At 48.9% G+C, this 14,573-nt stretch overlaps 1 protein-coding gene across 2 annotated transcripts in view; it reads right to left on the bottom strand.

The window, feature by feature from the left end:
* Positions 1-14,573, bottom strand: part of LOC140398667 (codanin-1-like) — a 162,957-nt gene that overhangs the window by 16,800 nt on the left and 131,584 nt on the right. For both annotated transcript variants that reach the window (XM_072487634.1, XM_072487643.1), the window contains 2 exons: positions 4,318-4,451; positions 3,421-3,524 (listed from right to left, as the gene is read on the bottom strand). In XM_072487634.1, the coding sequence (XP_072343735.1) occupies positions 3,421-3,524; positions 4,318-4,451 (238 nt within the window). The remainder of the gene's footprint in view (positions 1-3,420; positions 3,525-4,317; positions 4,452-14,573) is intronic.

Below are 14,573 nucleotides of genomic sequence, written 5' to 3'. Positions count from 1 at the left end.
GCACAGAACAGGCCCTTCGGCCCACGATGTCGTGCCGAACCTTTGGCCTAGATTAATCGTAGATTATCATTGAATTTACAGTGCAGAAGGAGGCCATTCGGCCCTTTGAGTCTGCACCGGCTCTTGGAAAGAGCACCCTACCCAAGGTCAACACCTCCACCCAACACCAAGGGCAATTTTGGACACTAAGGGCAATTTATCATGGCCAATCCACCTAACCTGCACATCTTTGGACTGTGGGAGGAAACCGGAGCACCCGGAGGAAACCCACGCACACACGGGGAGGATGTGCAGACTCTGCATAGACAGTGATCCAAGCTGGAATTGAACCTGGGACCCTGGAGTTGTGAAGCAATTGTGCTATCCACAATGCTACCGTGCTGCCCTTAAGAACAAATTAATCTACACTATATAATTTTACCGTAATCCATGTACCTATCCAATAGCTGCTTGAAGGTCCCTAATGTTTCCGACTCAACTACTTCCACAGGCAGTGCATTCCATGCCCCTACTACTCTCTGGGTAAAGAACCTACCTCTGATATCCCTCCTATATCTTCCACCTTTCACCTTAGATTTATGTCCCCTTGTAATGGTTTGTTCCACCCGGGGAAAAAGTCTCTGACTGTCTACTCTATCTATTCCCCTGATCATCTTATAAACCTCTATCATGTCGCCCCTCATCCTTCTCCGTTCTAATGAGAAAAGGCCTCGCATCCTCAACCTTTTCTCGTAAGACCTACTCTCCATTCCAGGCAACATCCTGGTAAATCTCCTTTGTACCTTTTCCAAAGCTTCCACATCCTTCCTAAAATGAGGCGACCAGAACTGTACATAGTACTCCAAATGTGGCCTTACCAAAGTTTTGTACAGCTGCATCATCACCTCACGGCTCTTAAATTCAATCCCTCTGTTAATGAACGCGAGCATACCATAGGCCTTCTTCACAGCTCTATCCACTTGAGTAGCAACTTTCAAAGATGTATGAACATAGACCCCAAGATCTCTCTGCTCCTCCACATTGCCAAGAACTCTACCGTTAACCCTGTATTCCGCATTCATATTTGTCCTTCCAAAATGGACCTCACACTTTTCAGGCTTAAACTACATCTGCCACTTCTCAGCCCAGCTCTGCATCCTATCTATGTCTCTTTGCAGCCGACAACAGCCCTCCTTACTATCCACAACTCCACCAATCTTCGTATCTTCTGCAGATTTACTGACCCACCCTTCAACTCCCTCATCCAAGTCATTAATGAAAATCACAAACAGCAGAGGACCCAGAACTGATCCCTGCGGTACGCCACTGGTAACTGGGATCCAGGCTGAATATTTGCCATCCACCACCACTCTCTCACTTCTATCGGTTAGCCAGTTTGTTATCCAACTGGCCAAATTTCCCACTATCCCATGCCTCCTTACTTTCTGCAGAAGCCTACCATGGGGAACCTTATCAAATGCCTTACTAAAATCCATGTACACTACATCCACTGCTTTACCTTCATCCACATGCTTGGTCACCTCCTCAAAGAATTCAATAAGACTTGTAAGGCAAGACCTACCCCTCACAAATCCATGCTGACTATCCCTAATCAAGCAGTGTCTTTCCAGATGCTCAGAAATCATATCCTTCAGTACCCTTTCCATTACTTTGCCTACCACCGAAATAAGACTAACTGGCCTGTAATTCCCAGGGTTATCCCTAGTCCCTTTTTTGAACAGGGACACGACATTCGCCACTCTCCAATCCCCTGGTACCACCCCTGTTGACAGTGAGGACGAAAAGATCATTGCCAACGGCTCTGCAATTTCATCTCTTGCTTCCCATAGAATCCTTGGATATATCCTGTCAGGCCCGGGGGACTTGTCTATCCTCAAGTTTTTCAAAATGCCCAACACATCTTCCTTCCTAACAAGTATTTCCTCGAGCCTACCAATCTGTTTCACACTGTCCTCTCCAACAATATCGCCCCTCTCATTTGTAAATACAGAAGAAAAATACTCGTTCAAGACCTCCCCTATCTCTTCAGACTCAATACACAATCTCCCGCTACTGTCCTTGATCGGACCTACCCTGTGGAAGGAGGCGAAGCCCCCCAGCGTGGAGGCCTGGATAAATGATATGGCAGGGTTTATCAAGTTAGAGAGGATAAAGTTTGCCTTGAGAGGGTCTGCGCAGGGGTTCTACAGGCGGTGGCAACCATTCCTAGACTACCTCGCTGTTAGATGAAGGTCGGTCAGCAGCAGCAGCAACCCGGGGGGGGGGGGGGGGGGGAGAAGAGGAGAATGTCTTGCGTGGGGGGGGGGGGGGGGGGGGAAAGAGAGAGAGAGGGAGGGGGAAAGGGGGTCTGTCTGGGGGGGTACTTGAGCAAGAAATACATGAAGGATCTGGAAAACTGACATGTACAGGAGGAATCCAATGTACAAAGTTCTGTAACGTATCGTTTTACCATGTTTATGTCTTGCTATGTGCGTTTTCTTTCTGTTTGTTACGGGGGTGGGGGGGTTTGTTTGTAAGGGTGAAAAATTGTGTTAAAAATCTGAATAAATATATTTTAAAAACATTCTTTTTAAATGTGTGCCGGGCAGCCCTGCTGCCTCATAGTGCCAGGGACCCGGGTTCAATTCCAGTCTTGGGTCACTATCTGTAAGGAGTTTGCACATTTTCTCTCTGTGTCTGCGTGGGTTTCCTCCAGGTGCTCTGGTTTCTACCCAGTACAAAGATGTGGTTAGGTGGATTGGCTACACTAAATTGCCCTTGGTGTCCAAAAAGGTTAGGTGGGTTATGGGGATAGGGTGGGGGCGTGGGCCTAGGTAGTGTAATTATATGTATATAGGGATAACACTAAAGGGTTAATTATTACATCTCAGTGTAATGTAAACACGAGATGGCACCACCAGTTCCCAGTATAAATATCAAAGCTCAGGGAATCTTGGGTAGTGTTAGCAGAGGAGAGAGATAGATAACAACTCAAGGATTAGTTTAGGTTAGAGAGAATTAGCACATGGCATTCATTAGTTAATACTTAATCATAGATTATAGTACTTTAAGAAGAGTTACAGCTTAGTAGAGTGTGCAAGCCATATTTAATTTAATTGTTATTGAATAAATCAGTTTTGCTTCAAGTTAAAGATTGGTGAATTCTTGATCATCACACCATCAGATCATTCTCGATTACGAGGCAAAGAGTAACGTCATATTACCACAAAGTGTAATATAACAGATAGGGTGCTCTTTCAGAGGATCAGTGCAGACTCGATGGGCCAAATGGTCCCCTTCTACAATGTAGTGAGTCTATGATTCTGTTTTGTAAAGAGAGTGCATTATTTCTTGCAAAAGGTATCCGAGATGTGACGCGTTAGGGTTTTCTGCAATGTTAAAATACCATTCTTAATTTACTAACAGATTTATTTCACTCACTTGAGGTGTTTCACGCAGTTAGATCCAACTCTTTCAGCCACAAACTCAACTGTTTTGCGAAGCGATGGTGGTTGATTGTGAAAAAAAGCTTCCTCCAATTTTACCTAACCAGGAAACACAAACTTAAACATAAGCTCACGGTGTAAGATTTCTCCCCATTTTCTTGAAATTTCACACTCCCTGTACATTACCTTAAGAGTTAAATCACCAAGATAATGCCATGCAAATGAGTGGTTTGCTTGCTCCAGGCTCATTAGTTAATGCATTCAATGTTCCATGTAACAATGAGCCCATTGAGACAAGGGTTTTTTTAAAATATATTTTATTCTAAACACAATCAATAACCCAATGTAAGCACAATTCAAACAGTTTGCAGACAAGGTTAGTTTCCTCTTAACTAATCTCAACTGGGCACTGATGTGCTGCAATTGGTCTCCGTGACCACCAGCAGGAGTATGTCACTAACCTCCATTTTGATTCAAGGGCGAGTATGAAAACGCAACTCTGTACTGTGATAGAGGAGCATTGGCACTGACTCAAGTATTAGCAAAGAGTCAGCAGATGCCCACCTCCACTCTTCTAATAAAACTGGCTCGATTGTGAGAGAGTAAGTGTGTTATTTTATCAGGGGTTAAGAGAAGTCATTGGAGAGAGTGTAGGGAGGACAGATACTTTACTTGAACAAAATGGTTGACAGTCAATCTGAAGCACTAAAAATAAGCTAATAAGTCCTCCTTATTTTGAATGGACACCAACATAGCATATTTAATGCAAGAATCTGTCACTTGGTTATAAGCAGTATAGTTTATATTTTAAAATTTCAGAGAGAGACAAACACAGATAGTATCAAAATAGCATGCGCTTGACTAATTGAGAGCGCAAGGATGAAGACATTACCTGGAGTTTTTGCTGCGATTGTGCTAAAGTTGGTGTTAAAGGCGCTGCAGCAGTTGGCGTGATTTTTCTTATATATCCTCCATTTTTAACCCCACTGCCAGCTACGTAGGAAGCCAAAAGCTTGCGTAGCTCACCTGCAAGACAAGAGCTGGTGAAACATTTTGACATGGCTTACATTAACTGGCACACATTGTTGGTAATTTTTCTTTTAAATTTAGAGTATCCAATTCTTTTTTTTCGAATTAGGGGCAATTTAGTGTGGCCAATCCATCTACCCTGCACATCTTTGGGTTGTGGGGATGTGAACCACAGAGAATGTGCAAACTTGGGGCTTGGATCGAACCCGGGTCCTCAGCAACCATGAGGCACCAGTGCTAATCTTAGAACATTACAGCGCAGTACAGGCCCTTCGACCCTCGATGTTGCGCCGACCTGTGAAACCACTCTAAAGCCCATCTACACGATTCCCTTATCGTCCATATGTGTATCCAATGACCATTTGAATGCCCTTAGTGTTGGCGAATCCACTACTGTTGCAGGCACGGCATTCCATGCCCTTACTACTCTCTGAGTAAAGAACCTACCTCTGACCTCTGTCCTATATCTATCTCCCCTCAATTTAAAGCTATGTCCCCTCGTGCTAGACATCACCATCCGAGGAAAAAGGCTCTCACTGTCCACCCTATCCAATCCTCTGATCATCTTGTATGCCTCAATTAAGTCACCTCTTTTTAAAAAAAATATATATTTTATTCGAGTTTTTTGGCCAAACATAACAAGACGTAGTGTTTCTTTTACACAACAATAAAGCAATATAAATAGCCGTGGCCAGTTTTAAACAAATAAATAAATAATATATATAAACAATAACAAAAGAAAAACAAAACTAAAATGGCAACTGCCTTGTCCAAAAATAAATACTCTCCAAAATTACAGTCCAACAATCCAATATACAATTACATATACCAAATACCTATACATATACAATAACATCCCTGAGAGTCCGTCCGATTCCTCCCCCCCCCCCCCCTCCACCTCCCCCCCCCCCCCCACCCCCCCACCCCCCACCCCCCCCCCCACCCACACCCCCCCACCCACCCACCCCCCCCACCTCCCCCCCCCCCCCACCCACCCACCCCCCCCACCTCCCCCCCCCCCCCACCCACCCACCCACCCCCCCCACCTCCCCCCCCACCCACCCCCCCCCCGGTTGCTGCTGTTATCTACTTCTTTTCCATTCCCTCTATCTTTCTGTGAGGTAGTCGACGAACGGTTGCCACCGCCATGTGAACCTCTGAGCCGAACCCCTTAACATGAACTTAATCCGTTCTAACTTTATGAACCCTGCCATATCGTTTATCCAGGTGTCCACCCCCAGGGGCTTAGCTTCCTTCCACATTAACAATATCCTGCGCCGGGCTACAAGGGACGCAAAGGCCAACACGTCAGCCTCTCTCGCCTCCTGCACTCCCGGCTCTTCTGCAACCCCAAATATAGCCAACCCCCAGCTTGGTTCGACCCGGACCCCCACCACCTTCGAAAGCACCTTTGCCACCCCCACCCAGAACACCTGTAGTACCGGGCATGACCAGAACATGTGGGTGTGATTCGCTGGGCCTCTCGAGCATCTCGCACACCTATCCTCTACCCCCCAAAATTTACTAAGCCGTGCTCCAGTCATATGCGCCCTGTGTAGAACCTTAAATTGTATCAGGCTTAACCTGGCACACGAGGACGATGAGTTTACCCTACGTAGGGCATCCGCCCACAGCCCCTCCTCAATCTCCTCCCCCAGTTCTTCTTCCCATTTCCCTTTCAGCTCATCTACCATGATCTCCCCCTCGTCCCTCATCTCCCTGTATATGTCCGCTACCTTACCGTCCCCCACCCATGTCTCTGAGATCCCTCTATCCTGCACTTCCTGCGTCGGGAGCTGCGGGAATTCCCTCACCTGATGCCTCGCAAAAGCCCTCAATTGCATATACCGAAATGCATTCCCTTGGGGCAACCCATATTTCTCCGTCAGCGCTCCCAAACTCGCAAACGTCCCATCTACAAATAGATCTCTTAATTGTACTACACCAGCTCTTTGCCATGCTCCAAATCCCCCATCCATTCTCCCCGGAACGAACCTATGATTGTTTCTTATCGGGGACCGGACCGAAGCTCCCGTCCCTCCCCTATGCCGTCTCCACTGCCCCCAAATTTTCAATGTAGCCACCACCACCGGGCTTGTGGTGTATTTCTTTGGTGAGAACGGCAACGAAGCCGTCACCATTGCTTGCAGGCTAGTCCCCTTGCAGGACGCCCTGTCCATTCTCTTCCACGCCGCTCCCTCCCCTTCTCCCATCCACTTACACACCATTGAAACATTGGCGGCCCAGTAGTACTCACTTGGGCTCGGTAATGCCAGCCCCCCCCTGTCCCTACTACGCTGCAAGAATCCCCGCCTCACTCTCGGGGTCTTCCCAGCCCACACAAAACTCATAATGCTCTTCTCAATTCTTTTGAAAAAAGCCTTCGTGATCACCACGGGGAGGCACTGGAACACAAAAAAGAATCTCGGGAGGACCACCATTTTAACCGCCTGCACCCTACCTGCCAATGACAAGGACACCATGTCCCATCTCTTGAAATCCTCCTCCATCTGTTCCACCAACCGTGTTAAATTAAGCCTATGTAATGTACCCCAATTCTTGGCTATCTGGATCCCCAGGTACCGGAAGTCCCTTGTTACCTGCCTCAATGGTAAATCCTCTATTTCTCTGCTCTGCTCCCCCGGGTGCACCACAAATAACTCACTTTTCCCCATGTTCAGTTTATACCCTGAAAAATCCCCAAACTCCCCAAGTATCCGCATTATCTCTGGCATCCCCTCCGCCGGGTCCGCCACATATAGCAACAAATCGTCCGCATATAGAGATACCCGGTGTTCTTCTCCCCCCTAAGTACTCCCCTCCACTTTCTGGAACCCCTCAGTGCCATGGCCAGGGGTTCAATCGCCAGTGCAAACAATAACGGGGACATAGGACATCCTTGTCTCGTCCCTCTATGGAGCCGAAAATAGTCAGACCCCCGTCCATTTGTGACCACGCTCGCCATCGGGGCCCTATACAGCAACTGTACCCACCTGATATACCCGTCCCCAAAGCCAAATCTCCTCAACACCTCCCACAAATAATCCCACTCCACTCTATCAAATGCTTTCTCGGCATCCATCGCCACCACTATCTCCGCTTTCCCCTCTGGTGGGGGCATCATCATTACCCCTAGCAGCCTCCGTATATTTGTATTTAGCTGTCTCCCCTTCACAAACCCAGTTTGGTCTTCATGGACCACCCCCGGGACACAATCCTCTATCCTCATTGCCATTACCTTGGCCAGGATCTTAGCATCCACATTCAGGAGGGAAATGGGCCTGAATGACCCGCATTGCAGCGGGTCTTTTTCCTTCTTTAGGAGGAGCGATATCGTTGCCTCTGACAAAGTCGGGGGCAGCTGCCCCCTTTCCCTTGCCTCATTAAAAGTTCTCATCAGTAGCGGGGCCAGCAAGTCCAAATATTTCTTATAGAATTTAACTGGGAATCCGTCTGGTCCCGGGGCCTTCCCCGCCTGCATGCTTCCAATCCCTTTCACTACTTCCTCCGTCTCAATCTGTGCTCCCAGCCCCACTCTCTCCTGTTCCTCCACCTTAGGAAATTCCAGCTGATCCAGAAAGCACATCATTCTCTCCTTCCCGTCCGGGGGCTGCGCTTCATATAATCTTTCATAAAATGCCTTGAACACTCCATTCACTCTCTCCGCTCCCCGCTCCATCTCCCCCTCCTCATCTCTCACCCCCCCATCTCCCTCGCTGCTCCCCTTTTCCTCAGTTGGTGGGCCAACAACCTACTCGCCTTCTCCCCATATTCGTACTGTATACCCTGTGCCTTCCTCCATTGTGCCTCTGCCTTACCCGTAGTCAACAAGTCAAACTCTATATGTAGCCTTTGCCTTTCCCTGTATAGTCCCTCCTCCGGTGCCTCCGCGTATTGTTTGTCCACCCTCAGCAGTTCTTTCAACAACCGTTCCCTTTCCTACACTCCTGCTTTCCTTTATGTGCCCTAATAGATATCAGCTCCCCTCTAACCACTGCCTTCAGTGCCTCCCAGACCACTCCCACCTGTACCTCCCCATTATCATTAATTTCCAAGTACCTTTCAATACAACCCCTTCACCCTTAAACACCCCCCCTCATCTGCCAATAATCCCATGTTCCATTCTCCAGGGTGGAAGCTGTTGTTTTTCTTCCCCTATCTCCAGGTCCATCCAGTGTGGAGCATGATCCGAGATGGCTATAGCCGTGTACTCCGTCCCCGTCACCTTTTGGGATCAGTGCCCTTCCCAAAACAAAAAAATCTATTCGTGAAAATACTTTATGTACATAGGAGAAAAACGAAAACTCCTTACTCCTAGGTCTACTAAATCTCCAGCGGTCTACTCCTCCCATCTGCACCATAAAATCCTTAAGCACCCTAGCTACAGCCGGCCTCCTTCCGGTCCTGGACCTCGATCTGTCCAGCCCTGGGTCCAGCACCGTATTAAAGTCTCCACCCATTACCAACTTTCCCGCCTCTAGGTCTGGGATGCGTCCTATACATACGCCTCATAAAATTGGCATCATCCCAGTTCGGGGCATACACGTTCACCAATGCCACCGCCTCCCCTTGCAGTTTGCCACTCACCATCACGTATCTGCCCCCACTATCTGCCACTATAGTCTTTGCCTCAAACAGTACCCGCTTCCCCACTAGTATGGCCACCCCCCTGTTTTTGGCATCTAGCCCCGAATGAAACACCTGCCCCACCCATCCTTTGCGAAGTCTAACCTGGTCTGTCAGCTTCAGATGCGTCTCCTGAAGCATAACCACATCTGCCTTAAGTTTCTTTAGGTGTGCAAGTACCTGTGCCCTCTTAATCGGCCCGTTCAGCCCTCTCACATTCCACGTGATCAACCGGGTTGGGGGGCTCTTTACCCCCCCCCACCCCCTTGACGACTAGCCATTTCCTTTTTCAATCCAGCTCCTCACCCGGTTCCCACGTAGCTGTATCCCCCCCAGGCGCCCCCCCCCCCCCCCCCCCCCCCCCCCCGCCCGCCCCGACCCCCCTCCCTCCCATACCAGCTCCCCCTTCTCCCCAGCAGCAGCAACCCAGTTACCCCCCCCCCCCCCCCGCTAGATCCCAAGCTAGCGTAATTGCACCCCCCATGTTACTCCCAGAAGTCAGCAAACTCTGGCCGACCTCGGCTTCCCCCCGTGACCTCGGCTCACACTGTGCGAGGCCCCCTCCTTCCTGCTTTCCTGTTCCCGCCATGATTACCATAGCGCCCCGCCCCCAATGGCCGGCACCCACAGCTCCTCATCCTCCCTCACCCCCTCCCCCACGACATGGGGAAGAGAGAGAAGTTACAGGGTCGCAGTTTTAACAATCTGGGAAGTCTTCTCTTCCCCCTTTTCCCCCCTTCATCCCACAAATTCACCCCCCCCCACTTTTGTCCCAAACGTTCTTTTTCTTCTGGCCCGCTCACTCCAGCTTCTCCTCGACAATAAATGTCCACGCCTCGTCTGCCGTTTCGAAATAGTGGTGTTTCCCTAGATGTGTGACCCACAGTCTCGCCGGCTGCAACATTCCGAATTTGACCTTCCTTTTATGCAACACCGCCTTGGCCCGATTAAAGCTTGCCCTCCTTCTCGCCACCTCCGCACTCCAATCTTGATACACGCGGATCACCGCATTCTCCCACCTACTGTTCCGAGTTTGCTTGGGCCATCTGAGGACCATCTCTCTGTCCTTGTATTGGAGAAATCTCACAACTATTGCTCGAGGAATTTCTCCAGCCCTCGGTCTTCGCGCCATAACTCGATAGGCTCCCTCCACCTCCAGCGGACCCGTCGGGGCCTCCGATCCCATTAACGAATGCAGCATCTTGCTCACATATGCCCCGACGTCCGCCCCCTCTGCACCTTCGGGAAGACCAAGAATCCTGAAGTTCTTCCTCCTCGCATTGTTCTCCAGCACCTCCAGCCTTTCCACACATCTTCTGTGTTGTGCCTCGTGGATCTCCGTTTTCACCACCAGGCCCTGTATGTCGTCCTCATTCTCAGCAGCCTTTGCCTTCACGACCCAAAGCTCCTGTCCCTGGGTCTTTTGCTCCTCCTTTAGCCCCTCAATCGCTTGTAATATCGGGGCCAACAGCTCCTTCTTCATCTCCTTTTTGAGTTCATCTACGCAACGCCGCAGGAACTCTTGTTGCTCAGGGCCCCATATTAAACGGACTTCTTCCGACGCCATCTTGCTTTGTGCCTGCCTTCCTGGTCGCTGCTCTTGAGGATCCACCGCAATCCGGCTACTTTCCTCTCTTTTTTCCATCCGTGTCCGGGGGGGATTCCCTTCTGGATTACCGCACAGTGTTATTTGCCGTTAAAATTGCCGATGGGGCTCCTATCAAGAGCCCAAAAGTCCGTTCCACCGGGAGCTGCCGAAACGTGCGACTTAGCTGGTCATCGCCGCACCCGGAAGTCCCTCAATTAAGTCACCTCTTAACCTTCTTCTAACGAAAACAGCCTCAGGTCCCTCAGCCTTTCCTCATAAGATCTTCCCTCCATACCAGGCAACATTCTGGTAAATCTCCTCTGCACTCTTTCCAATGCTTCCACATCCTTCGTATAATGCGGCGACCAGAATTGCACGCAATACTCCAAATGCGGCCGCACCAGAGTTTTGTACAGCTGCAACATGACCTCATGGCTCCGAAACTCAATCCCTCTACCAATAAAAGCTAACACACGTACGCCTTTTTAACAACCCTCTCAACCGTCAGCATGGTAGCATTGTGGATAGCACAATTGCTTCACAGCTCCAGGGTCCCAGGTTCGATTCCGGCGTGGGTCACCATCTGTGCGGAGTCTGCACATCCTCCCAGTGTGTGTGTGGGTTTCCTCCGGGTGCTCCGGTTTCCTCACACAGTCCAAAGATGTGCAGATTAGTTGGATTGGCCGTGATAAATTGCCCTTGTTGTCCAAAATTGCCTTTAGTGTTGGGTGGGGTTACTGGGTTATGGGGATAGTGTGGAGGTGTTGACCTTGGGTAGGGTGCTCTTTCCAAGAGCCGGTGCAGACGCGATGGGCCGATTGGCCTCCTTCTGCACTGTAAATTCTATGATAATCTATGAAACCTGGGTGGCAACTTTCAGGGATCTATGTACATAGACACAGAGCTCTCTGCTCATCCACACCGCCAAGAATCTTACCATTAGCTCAGTACTCTGTCTTCCTGTTATTCCTTCCAAAATGAATCACCTCACACTTTTCTGCATTAAACTCCATTTGCCACCTCTCAGCCCAGCGCTGCAGCTTATCTATGTCCCTCTGTAATTTGTAACATCCTTCCCACTGTCCACAACTCCACCGACTTTAGTGTCATCTGTAAATTTACTCACCCATCCTTCTACGCCCTCCTCCAGGTCATTTATAAAAATGACAAACAGCAGTGGCCCCAAAACAGATCCTTATGGTACACCACCAGTAATTGGACTCCAGTCTGAACATTTCCCATCAACCACCACCCTTTGTCTTCTTCCAGCTAGCCAATTTCGGATCCAAACTGCTAAAACACCCTGAATCCCATGCCTCCGTATTTTCTGCAGTAGTCTACCATGGGGAACCTTATCAAACGCTTTGCTGAAATCCATATACACCACATCAACAGCTTTACCCTCATCCACCTGTTTGGTCACCTTCTCAAAGAACTCAATAAGGTTTGTGAGGCACGACCTACCCTTCACAAAACCGTGTTGACTATCTCTAATCAAATTATTCCTTTCCAGATGATTATACGTCCTATCTCTTATAAACCTTTCCAAGACTTTGCCCACAACAGAAGTAAGGCTCACTGGTCTATAGTTACCGGGGTTGTCTCTACTCCTTCTTGGACAAGGGGACAAATTTGCTATCCTCCAGTCTTCTGGCACTATTCCTGTAGACAAAGATGACTTAAAGATCAAAGCCAAAGGCTCAGCAATCTCCTCCCTAGCTTCCCAGAGAATCCTAGGATAAATCCCATCCGGCCCAGGGGACTTATCTATTTTCATACTTTCCAGAATTGCTAACACCTCCTCCTTATGAACCTCAAGCCCTTCTAGTCTAGTAGCCTGAATCTCAGTATTCTCCTCGACAGCATTGTCTTTTTCCTGCATGAATACTGACAAAAAATATTCATTTAGCACCTCTCCTATCTCCTCGTACTCGACGCACAACGTCCCACTACTGTCCTTGACTGGCCCTTGTCTTACCCGAGTCATTCTTTTATTCCTGACATATCTATAGAAAGCTTTAGGGTTATCCTTGAACCTACCTGTCCCCTCCTGGCTCTTCTTAGCTCTCTCTTTAGGTCCTTCCTAGCTAACCTGTAACTCTCGAGCGCCCTAACTGAACCTTCATATCTCATCTTTACATAAGCCTCCTTCTTCCTCTTGACAAGTGCTTTGACTGCTTTAGTAAACCACGGTACCCTCGCTCGACCACTTCCTCCCTGCCTGACAGGTACATACTTATCAAGGACACGCAGTAGCTGTTCCTTGAACAAGCTCCACATTTCCATTGTGCCCATCACCTGCAGTTTTCCTCTCCATCCGATGCATCCTAAGTCTTGCCTCATCGCATCATAATTGCCTTTCCCCCAGATATAACTCTTGCCCTGCGGTATATACCTATCCCTTTCCATCACTAAAGTAAACGTGATTGAATTGTGGTCACTATCACCAAAGTGCTCACCTACCTCCAAATCTAACACCTGTCCTGGTTCATTACCCAGCACCAAATCCAATATGGCCTCGCCTCTCGTTGGCCTATCTACATACTGTGTCAGGAAACTCTCCTGCACACATTGGACAAAAACGGACCCATCTAAAGTATTCGAACTATAGCGTTTCCAGTCAATATTTGGAAAGTTAAAATCCCCCATAACAACTACCCTGTTGCTTTCGCTCCTATCCAGAATCATCTTTGCAATCCTTTCCTCTACATCTCTGGAACTTTTCGGAGGCCTATAGAAAACCCCTAACAGGGTGACCTCTCCTTTCCTGTTTCTAACCTCAGCCCATACTACCTCAGTAGACGAGTCCTCATCAAACGTCCTTTCTGCCACCGTAATACTGTCCTTGACTAACAATGCCACCCCTCCCCCTCTTTTACCACCTTCCCTGAGCTTACTGAAATATCTAAACCCCGGCACCTGCAACAACCATTCCTGTCCCTGCTCTATCCATGTCTCCGAAATGGCTACAACATCGAAGTCCCAGGTACCAACCCATGCCGCAGGTTCACCCACCTTATTCCGGATGCTCCTGGCATTGAAGAAGACACACTTTAAACCACCTTCCTGCCTGCCGGTACACTCCTGCAACTTTGAAACCTTACTCATGACCTCACTACTCTCAACCTCCTGTATACTGGAGCTACAATTCAGGTTCCCAAGCCCCTGCTGAACTAGTTTAAACCCTCCCGAAGAACATTAGCAAATTTCCCCCCCAGGATATTGGTACCCCTCTGGTCCAGGTGTAGACCATCCCGTTTGTAGAGGTCCCACCGACCCCAGAATGAGCCCCAATTATCCAGAAATCTGAAACCCTCCCTCCTGCACCATCCTTGTAGCCACGTGTTCAACTCCTCTCTCTCCTTATTCCTTGTCTCGCTAGCATGTGGCACGGGTAACAACCCAGAGATAATAACGCTGTTTGTCCGAGATCTAAGTTTCCACCCTGGCTCCCTGAATTCCTGCCTTACATCCCTATCCCTACCTATGTCGTTGGTACCTATGTGGACCACGACTTGGGGCTGCTCCCCCTCCCCCTTAAGGATCCCGAAAACACGATCCGAGACATTACGGACCCAGGCACATGGGAGGCAACACACCAACCGCGAGTCTCTCTCGTTCCCACAGAATCTATCTATCCCCCTAACTTTGGAGTCTCCAATGACTAATGCTCTACTCCTCTCCCCCATCCTTCTGAGCAACAGGGACAGACTCTGTGCCAGAGACCTGTACCCCATGGCTTACCTCTGGTAAGTACGCAACAAAGTGGTATACTTGTTACTCAGGGGAACGACCACAGGGGATCCCTGTACTGACTGCTTCCTCCCAGCCCCTCTCACCGTCACCCATCTATCTTTATTCTTTGGAGTAACTACATCCCTGAAGCTTCTATCTATGACCACCTC

This window comes from Scyliorhinus torazame, chromosome 2, assembly GCF_047496885.1.
Source record: "Scyliorhinus torazame isolate Kashiwa2021f chromosome 2, sScyTor2.1, whole genome shotgun sequence".
Lineage (NCBI taxonomy): Eukaryota > Metazoa > Chordata > Chondrichthyes > Carcharhiniformes > Scyliorhinidae > Scyliorhinus > Scyliorhinus torazame.
The sequence above is the reverse complement of the archived record's forward strand: the minus strand, read 5'-3'. Positions and strand labels throughout refer to the sequence as shown.